The sequence below is a fragment of the Cyprinodon variegatus genome, unplaced genomic scaffold (genome assembly GCF_000732505.1).
Source record: "Cyprinodon variegatus isolate N-32 unplaced genomic scaffold, C_variegatus-1.0 Scaffold63, whole genome shotgun sequence".
Classification (NCBI taxonomy): domain Eukaryota; kingdom Metazoa; phylum Chordata; class Actinopteri; order Cyprinodontiformes; family Cyprinodontidae; genus Cyprinodon; species Cyprinodon variegatus.
In genome coordinates, this window is record NW_015150516.1 from 1,604,877 (window position 1) to 1,615,149 (window position 10,273).

Genomic DNA, 10,273 nt, shown 5'->3' on the forward strand with positions numbered 1-10,273 from the left:
ACGTGTACACTACCTAAGTTGCTAATGTTATGAACATCATCCTTCAAGACAAAAAGGTCCTGAAAGATCATGTGAAAATTTAAAAGTATATTGTTCTGGTTAATTAGATTTAAAATAGCCAAAAAAATGACTTCCACCTTAATAAAAAAAAAAGATCTTTACATAAAAAAGACTATTTTTCCTGTAATGATGGAAATAAACATAATAAATCGCAAGTACAACATCTTTGTTACATATGTAGCAAGTTTGGTGTCCGTCCAACAAGCAACTGAGAAATACGGTGGAGGATTAGAGCCACTGAGAAATAAAAGAAAGTTAACTGATTTTTAAATTTTTTTTCACTACAATATGAGAAAAACAAATCAGAATTTTGTCATTAATCTCAGAATTCTGACTGTTTTATCATATTATACTGATATAAAATGTAAAAATCATTTAACTTTTTTTTTCTTTTTATTCTTTTCCTCTTCCGTAGAGAAGTTATTGATTTTTTAATTGAAAAATTCAAGGCGGGCCTTTACTGTGCCCTTTTTGGACTGATATCAGACATTTGTAATTTATTCTTTAAATTGAACATTTGAAACGCTGTTATATATTTGGTTATTAAATACAGTTTTCCTCCCAAAAAATCAGAAGTGTTAATTTTTTTAAGCACATTATTTACACACTGTAATTACTTTTTTTTAATGTGTTATTCCTTTTATCTTTTACCCAGTTTTATTGATTTGATTGTGTGAAGGTTATTTTTACCCAAATTTTTTAGCTGTTTTGTTTATCAGCTACACTTTGGTCAGCTGTGGTTGTTTTTAAGTGCTTAAATAAAATTGGATTTTACTCTATATACAAAGCTAAGCGGCAGACGAAATAATGAAGTATCTAAATAACCATTTTTCCAATCAGGACAGGGTTTCCACAGGTCGTTAAAAAATCTGTAAAAGTTATTTTTTATATATAGGCCTTAATTGGCATTAAAATGCATTAAATGTTATTATCGTGGCATTTAAAATGCTTTATTTAAAAAATTTAATAAAATGCGTCAGATGTATTATATTGCGATTTATTTGCGAGTAACTGCTTCCGGTTGATCGTAAAACCGTATGTTTGGAAAAGAAGTGCGAGGCAGAGAAAAAGCTAGAGAATTGAAAAATGCTATTTTAAACAACAGTGGCAGGAAAACGAGGAATTTGGGACATGGCTGCAGCCTGTCGATGGTAAAGGTGAAGGATTTTGCTGTTTTGACATTAAAATGATTTCTAATAGCATTAAAAAGTGTTAAATTAGAGTTAGTCATTCCTGTATAAACCCTGCAGGAAGTTTCATAGCTCTTTGGAAAGGTTTCATTCAACAGAATCCAATATTATGCACTAATTTGAGATGAACAGAAGCACCAGCGAATCACACGCAAGAGCAGCAAAGGTCTCGTTGATTTAGCCACAGGTACAGATTCCAAATATTTGCATACCGTGCTACTGTAATACAGAAAGAAGAATAAGCTTTTAGCTGATTAATAAGATATTTGTCGGTTATAAGACAGAAACAGTGGAGGAAATATTTAGATGGGGGGAAAAAAAGCAATGTTATTGCAGATTTTATGAGCTTTGCTTGGTTTTGCTGGTGTTTTTGGAGGACTGATGAGTGGTCAGATGCAAATGATCAGATTTTTGCTAAAAGGTTTTACTTCGGTGGACTCGGTGTCTTGATGATGCATCATTCATTGCCGCTGCGTGTTTTATGGAACAGGCCCAAAAAAACAAAAACTGAACAAACACAAACTGAGTGCCTTTTGACGCCGACAGGTCACTGGATATTAGAATGTAGTAGAAGTTCTGGTACAGGAGACTCAGAAAAAGATCTGGATGTATACGTGTGTATCAGTCTCATAATTAGTCAGCTACAAGCTTATTATTGTTGTAAAAAAGCTCCAGTCCCCTTGAAAGAGGATTAAGCAATAAAACTCCCCAAAGCAAGCTGACCCGACTTGGAACCAGAACCCAAATCGCAAATCTTAGACCTGGGCCTGAAGATGTGCTTTGGATGTCCTCCCACATAAACCAAGTTATCTCAAAGTAAAGATCACAAATCTCTTACTGGAAATCCTCTCCAGGATTTAATGCTAGAAAGCAGAATTTATGTTTTCATTACCTGTAAAGATCCTTAAACACTTAAACAACCCAGACTATCAAACTGGCACCACCTTGTTTCAATGCGGGTATTTTTTATTTTTCTGAAAAGCTCATCTTTTTACTGCAAATTTATGGATTCACAGGTTTCCAAAAGAAAAAAAAAGTCATTATTTCACAGATTACTCTTTATAATCAGCAGGCTGATTTCACCTTGGAACTCTCCTGTGGAGGCTATTTTTGCCCAGCCTCTCTTCCTTATTTTTTACTCATGACCTCTGACCTGAAATGATGTTTATGACATTTGCAGTGCTTTTGACGTTCCTGTTATTTCCTGCAACCTTCTTGATAAATCTTAGTTTCGACCTTTATTATTTTAGTCAGCCAACCACTCTTATAGGTTCTTCTATTCCAGATGTTCTCCAGTTCTACATATGGGTTCGCTGTTGTCCTAAAGCTCTAGAAAATACTTAACCTTAAGTTTCTTTAAATCAGAGAAGCTCTATCTAAGTCAAATTGAATTGAACTGGTAATAAAATTGAAAAAGCTCACTATGTCAGTGCTTTATTTGGTGTACCCCCCCCCTCCCGGTTAAGGTCATTAAAGGGTGAAAATTGTCAGAGATGAACTGTGCAGCATTTACATTTTCAGTTAAACCAGCTGTGTAGGGATGTAAGATTTATTGCTGATGATGTCGTTATGGATCAGTCTTTTTTTTTTTTTTTTTTTTTGCCGGGTTATAGCAAGACAGGGTCATTTTTATTTTTTCCCACAGCTTTAAATGAGCCTTAAATTAAGTATTTGCACATAATGTTGGTTAAAATCTGTATTTGATAATGTCTGACATTTTGGGCCAAAGTTTCCATCTCTGCGCATAAATAGCATGTAGCTTTAGCTCTTTCAGACCAGCATTAGGTCATGAGGCCATATCAGAGTATGAAATTTATGAATAGAGATAAAAGTTGGATTTTATTCTAGGCTGCAACAATTAAAAGCGTTTAACAGTCACAGACTCGGAGCTGGGTCGCGCCATCTGAGATGTAGCCTTAAACCATCTGTTTCCATACAGCTGCTGTGCTTTGAACCCACCCACTGCCACTCACTCTACCGCCATTAACAAATACTCAAAAGTTTATTGTAAACTACCCCCGACCCCCTATATCCAGTCGACCGGGGCCCCCCATCCCCCTTCAGACTAAAACTGCTCCACCCGACCCTCTTACCCCCACCCGCCCTCGTCATTCACCCACCCCTCTCCCCCAACAAGCTTCCTGGCTGCGGACAGCACCACCAATCATCACTTGGTTTCCATGGCAGCGTCCCCCAGCAACAGCCGTCACTATATCATAGCACCAGCGGAGGATGTGGGGAGGACGGGGGAGGGGGTCAGCCTCGTAGTGGCTCCTCTGCGTCGGAGGGAGTGAGGGGGGGGGGCGGTTAGGAAGAAAAGAGAGCACACACAGCTGCCCTTCAGCGACGTAGCATCAGACCAGCTGCTCCAGTCGCTGCCTGTCCACGTTCCCACCCACAAAAACATGTCGGGCCTTCCAGATTCTGTACTGCTGCCTGGGCTTTGTCTGCGTAGCGGCGCTGCCGGGCTCGCTCCCTTATTCATTGATACATCTGTGGCCTCCATGTACTTTGTTCACGCGCCGTCCTTCGATGCTTCGCTGACAAGCCTGGCCGTACTGTTCATCTGGTAGCTCGTCCATCTGTCGGTTTGGGCCGCAACAGATTGTTAATGTGCAACTTTTCCCTTTTGAGAGTCTGGACGCAACAGATATTCTTTCAGCCATTGATTTTTCTGGTGGAATAAAGTGACTCAAACTGAAGTGGATGGAAAACGATGAGCTTTATCATGTTGGTGGAGTCAGAGAAATTTTACAGTGTAAATCTTTACACAATGCATATCTAGGTTGGTGGTGTTATTATCCATTTATTAACACCAGGTCCTTCTATATAAAAGATCTGTGCAGAAATTAAACTGTATTTATAATATATATTTGAGATTTCAAAGCTGGATCTATTGCCCATTTCTTGCCGCAGTAATAACCCCCTAAATAAAGTATTGTGGTGTGTAAATGAGATGTATTCCTTCCCTGGTTTCAGGCTGTGGCATGGGCGCCCTACAGCCACATGTCAACGCCGTTGGAGGTCAGATGTACCAACAGCAGGTCCACCAAGGGATGCCTCAGGCGGTATCTACACACCCAGCCTACCAGGGCCAGCAGCACTTCTCTGACAACCCACACTACAAAGACAGCAGCAACGGGGGCCCCATGTCCTGCATCTATCCCAACTACCAGGTAGACATTGGTCCTTTGGGTTCTACAGTTTCTGACAAAGAAGAAGAAATAATGTTTGTTTTTGTTTCCACAGCAGGGGATGTTGTCTCACCCACAGTTTGTGGAGGAGCAACAGTCCGGAGGTGAGGGGCTTCCTGCATGTCAGCCTGGCTCTGATAGGGGCCCCGGCGGAGGGCCGGAGGTGGTTGATGCCATTTACAGGGCAGTGGTGGACGCCGCCAATAAGGGCATGCATGTAACCATCACCACCACGGTAAGCGGGACCACGCAGGCCAGCCCCGTACCCGCCCTCAGTGCCATGAGTGCCTTCAATGCCAACATGGGGGACCCCGTCAATGTCCCCCAGGCGGTTAGCGCAGTCTTGCACGGGCACCAAGATGGAGAGACGATACCCCAGCAAACCAGACAGAGGCAGGTGAGGCTAGGGCGCGGACAGAAGAACATGGATCAAGGAAAGAGCACCCCGGACGGCCCAGAGACCAACGACTACTTCCGCTCCCCTGGCCGCGGAACCCCGAGAGGGCAGTGGGAAGGAGAGCCGCCACACCCGGGAGGCTTTGATACGCAGAGCAACACCTGGGGTGGGGAGGAGTTTCTAGAGTGTTCTACCCAAGTAAGAAGCAGTCCTCTCATTGAGAGACCTGCCAGTCTGGCCCCCGCCCCACCCTGCCCTGCCGAGGGCTCCAATGACCACGGCCTGTCGGTTCCCCACGATAAAACCTTTTTCGACCGGTTCAGCAACTGCAACCGGACGCCTGCCAATTACAAAGAACGTCTGGAACAGACAGTGGAACGGTGCGCTCACATCAACGGCTCCACCCCTCACTTTAACTCCAGGGCTTACGGAGAAGTCCTGGGCCCCCCACGGCAGGAGCTGACGGGGGACGACCAGTCACCCAGCTCTTCCACCAGTCTGGAAGGGCCTCTGGCCACGCCCAAAGACTACAGCCACTACAACGGCCATTTCAACGGCATGGCCGCCAGTCCGTCAGACACCAAGAGCCTGAGCAGCGAGGAGGACCTTCGGCAGCCCGACTCGCCCTCATCCGAGCTGCTCCACTACCGCTCCAGGACCTTCAATATGGGAGAACTGGTCTGGGGCCAGCTGAAGAGCTTCCCACCCTGGCCTGCCAAGCTGGCCGGGGACGATCAGGTGCACTGCGCGGCAATGCAGCTGCGAGAGCAGGCTAAGGTGAGACTTGACATCTGTCTCCTTTTTACTGGGCAGGACTGAAAAACACATCAGCAGAGGGTTTGATACTAAAGCTGAATTTGGATTGAATAGAAAGTTTCCTTTAAGGGAAGCTTTTTGTTTATCTGCTGGTTACAGTGGCAGATAGAAGCCAGTATGAGCAGGAATCAGCCTGGGCTGATTTCTTGAAAACCTTTTTATCATCTTTGGAGTATGATAAGAAAAGGCTGGAGACTTCCTGTCCTTCTGTTGCCCTGTTAGTCACAATGTAGCAGAACCGCCTTTGACTGTAACCACTGCTGAAACTCTTTTCTGGTTAAACAGTCTGTGTCAGACTAAAGTTTAACCTGTTTTCTCCTCACCACAATAGTTTCTCCTGTGTTTACATCTGGACTTTGACTGGGCCATTCCCACAGGGGCCTCATGGTTGGTCTCTACTTACTGCTCTACATGATTTTCTAGGTTTGATGGTCTACCCCTTTATGGATTAAACTCTAAAGCTGGGGGTTTTCAACATTTTCCAAGCCAAGGACCCCCAAACTGATGGCAAGATGGAGCAGGGACCCCTAATTATATATATTGTATGAAATGTTTATGTTTATTTTAAGATATTTCAATTAGTGGAAAAAATTGCAGAGTGGAATAAAAAAAAAGTCTATCATTCAAAACTTTTGCAACCCTCATGCAGTACCTCCGTGGACCCCCTAGGGGCCTCGGACCCCCTGTTGAAGCCCTCCGCTCTAGGGGATCTTATTTTAGAACCTCTCTTTGCTCCCCACCTTCCGTTCCGCTCGGTTCCTCAGTCTTTGTGATGCTGCCTCTGAGGCCAAAAAACAGACCATATCTATTTTTGCTGAGATGGAATTATCCTCAGATGGCCTCTAATTTCTAATTAAGTGTCAGAAGATAATTGGGCGCGCTAGATTTAATTATAATGTGAGGTTTAATTTAAGCATGCTCTACTCTTTGATGTTTAAGTTTACCTTTTCTCTGATTTCTAAGTTTAGAATAAGAAAAATTAAATTAATGTAGGAAGTTTTGGTGCAACCCAGCCTAACAATCCAATATGGCTGCCATGCAAAGAGAACTTAAATGTTTTTTTTATTTGTACTTGAAATTATTGAATCTGACATGTTTTTCTTGTTGAATGAAGATAAATATTAGCTTGTTTAGCTAGCAATAGTTAGCCTGGTTTCAGTATTTGAAATCCACACATAATTTCCTGTCATTTTTTGATCGAACTCTGGCAGTTTTTACTCCAAAGTATTAAACACACCTTATATTTTATCTCCTCTCACTGCAGGTTGAACCTGAGAAGCTAAAAACACTAACCCACGACTTGGAGGCACTTGACCGAGTCGCCAAGAGAGGCTTAAAGTAAGAAGCACATAAACATGTAGAATGTTTTGAAACTCCTGCTGCTGTTAATTTGACAATAGTAAAATGTTCTGTTTTCTTGCAGACCCAAACTGAACAACCCCCTGCAAGCTGCTCTCCACGAGGCCATGAGTGAGCTTGATAAGATGTCAGGCACAGTGAGTATCTAAGACAGGTTCCTCCCTGATTTTACCAAATGAATGTCAATGTCTAACCAAGGAAATAAAAACAAAACAAAAACAGTTTTAAATGGTTCCTTCCAGTGAGGGATGGGTGATGTATTGAATGCACTGGATGTCGAGTTTCCCCACCCACAATAGTTAAAATGACTATCACAACCATCGAGTACAAATCCGCATGACAACATTAACCCTTTATTGGGCAAGATAGCGTTTTTGATCATTTACATAACCCTTACAAATGGAGTCCCCGCCCCCCGTCTGTCAGTGAGGTCTAGAAGCACAAGATCTATATCTAGTCATTCAGCAAAGACTCAGCTACATGGCTGTACATCTTATTTTGGCATTTGACCAATGAGATGAGCCTTTAAATAATATATTACCTACTGTAAATTAAGTTGGAAAAAGTTAACAAGTCAAGAAAAAAAAGGTAAAAATCTAATTGAAAAGTTAAAAAGTTTCTAAGCCTAGTTAACAATTAAATGTAGCTTTAGAAGCAGAAAAAAATTTAAATGCCAGTATCAGGATTAATGCCTCTAAGGTTATTTTGGACCAAAAAAAATTGTTTTTCATTAATTTCTTATAGAAGCACTTTAGTTAATTTACCTAATATTTAAAGAAAAGCCGGTGACACGTTTTGACAAAGACACGGCTGAGAAAACGTGACTTCTACGGTCTGTCAATTTTATTGAAATTTTATTTCACCCGCACACTCGCCATGCTTCTGTGTTTACATCTGAGAGGAAGAAGAAAAAAAGATGAATCCTCGTTTGCCCACTGAGCGATTTGCACACGTCGGTTGGGAGAAAATCAAACGTGGGATTTTCTTACGACTTCATGATTACTGATCGGGAGGTGGTCATGAGAGGCTGATCGCCCCTCGTTACCACCTGTACACTACACCAGCGGTTCCCAACCACCGGGCCGCGGACCGGTACAGGTCCGTCAGTCATTTGGTACCGGGCCGTACAAGCAGGATTTTCTGCGGTTACAGCAACCAAAACAAAGCTACCGAGCAGACAGGACATTAGGAGCACACTTCGTGTGTCATTGTCTCCGATTACGCCTAGATGGGACCGGCTTGTTTCAGAGAAACAAGCTCAGGGCTCTCACTAATTCAACATAATGGTGAGTTTTATTTTTATGCTGCTAGTATTTAATTTTATGCTAGTCGTATCATTTTATTTTATCGTATTTACCCCCCACACTTTAGAGGCCGGTCCGTGAAAATATTGCCTAACATATAACCGGTCCGTGGCGCAAAAAAGGTTGGGGACCACTGCATTACGCGACGCACGATCAGGCTAAAACAAGGGCGAAAAGTCGCACAGTGTAAGCCCAACTTTAGGGACCGTCAACAAATCTTTGAAACAAGCACTCCGGAGAAACAAAAACCAATAAATTCCAAAGACCAAACTAATATAAAATCATGCCAATAGTTAACATAAGTAAGGCACACTTGCTTTTATGCAATTTTAAGCTATTTTCTACTTTTGAGACATTTTTTAAAGACAAAAGACTTAGACTTAGACTAGACTTAGACCTCTTTATTTGTCATTTTGTATGCACAGAGTGCATACAGAACAAAATTGCGTTGCATACAGCTTATGAACATTGCATTGATATTTCAAATGAGATGAATACCTTTACGGATTGTTATGCAAAAAGTGCAGCAGTGGTCAAAGTGTAAACAGTGCAGTGGATAAAGACAGTGTGCAAAAAGTTGGGGCAAAAAGTTGGGGCTTTTCTTCAATAGCTTCCAGGTCATGTGATCTACTGACTCCAAATCTATGTCAAATTCTTCTACTACATTAGCCTGATGAGGCACACTCTCTTTTTTTTTTTTTTTATTCAATTTTAAGCATTTGTTCATTTTGAAAGCTTTTTTATAATAAAACAGTTTGATATTTCTTCAATAGCTTCCAGGTCATGTGACCCACTGACTCAGATTCTTTGTGAAATTATTTTACTACATTAGCCTGATGAGGCACACTCATTTTTATTCCATTTTACGCCTTTGTATATTTAAAAAAAAATTTATTGGAAAAATAACTGATATTTCTTCAATAGCTTCCAGGTCATGTGACCAACAAATCTATGTGAAATTGTTCTAAAAAGTGTCCTCCTTTTCAGAAAGAGAAAATCTGGTCACCCTACCCCTAACCCCCCTCCTCCCTGTGTCTCCAGCTCCCTTCCAGGGACCGTCAGCTGATGCTCCCCAAGCCCAAGAGGAGGAAAATATCCAGATAACATTGAATGTGTCAGGCCCGAGAACGTCGTCGGAGCCACCCGGAGACTCGGCCAGGCCATCTGAGCTCTTCAACAGGTGCTACACATGGACTCTCAGTGGTACAAAAACCTCGATCCATGACATCAACTTGACTTTGTGACTGACCACAGAAGGTGCTGGAAACTCCAATCACCAATACAGTTTCAACTGTAGAGAGAGAGAAAAAAAAAGAAAAATACAAAAAAAAGAAACGCATTAAAAACAGTTGCAATTTGTCTACAGTTCACTGAATTAACTATTTTTTTCTAGTATAAGATAGTAAAATAAACAAAAAAAAGCTACAAGCATTACCTTACATATTTAAGAAAAATAGACAGTCCAAATATTTCTGATACATTTTCAATATGTATATAGATAATCCTGAAATTTCCTGCTATTAAGAATTGTATGTATATATTGTACAATGTCATGTACAAGCGTACCTAATGCACATTTTATCTTTTATTGTACAAAAACAAAGCAGTAGAAGTGTACCAATGTCTTGGTTTCTATCCAGACGTGCGGCTGCTTCGGGCCGCATGCATAGGACAAATAAGATGACAGCCTAAAGCTTTTATATTGGGAACCGTAAGTCGTGATGTTCTTCTTTTCTTCGGTCGAGGACGGGGCTTCAGGCCGGCTTAGTGTTCGTTTCCAAACTAAACAGAATGAACTTTACCAGCAGAAAGTGTTCCATGTTTATTTTCCTCCACCAGCTTCATCCACGACAGGAAAACCACCATGTTTACGAATCAAATGTGGCGCTTTTAAGAAGGAATAATCCACCTTAAATCATTGTTTCTGATACACTGTGAGGTCTGTTAGTTTCT

The 10,273-nt window shown here is 41.6% G+C and overlaps 1 protein-coding gene across 2 annotated transcripts in view; it reads left to right on the top strand.

Annotated features, from left to right (window-relative positions):
* mbd5 (methyl-CpG binding domain protein 5) overlaps positions 1–9,623 on the top strand; it is a 35,823-nt gene extending 26,200 nt beyond the window's left edge. For both annotated transcript variants that reach the window (XM_015371697.1, XM_015371698.1), the window contains exons 6-10: positions 4,230–4,426; positions 4,500–5,618; positions 6,922–6,995; positions 7,081–7,153; positions 9,362–9,623. In XM_015371697.1, coding sequence (XP_015227183.1) covers positions 4,230–4,426; positions 4,500–5,618; positions 6,922–6,995; positions 7,081–7,153; positions 9,362–9,424 — 1,526 coding nt within the window. In that variant the 3' untranslated portion in view covers positions 9,425–9,623. The remainder of the gene's footprint in view (positions 1–4,229; positions 4,427–4,499; positions 5,619–6,921; positions 6,996–7,080; positions 7,154–9,361) is intronic.
* The last annotated feature ends 650 nt before the right edge of the window (positions 9,624–10,273 follow it).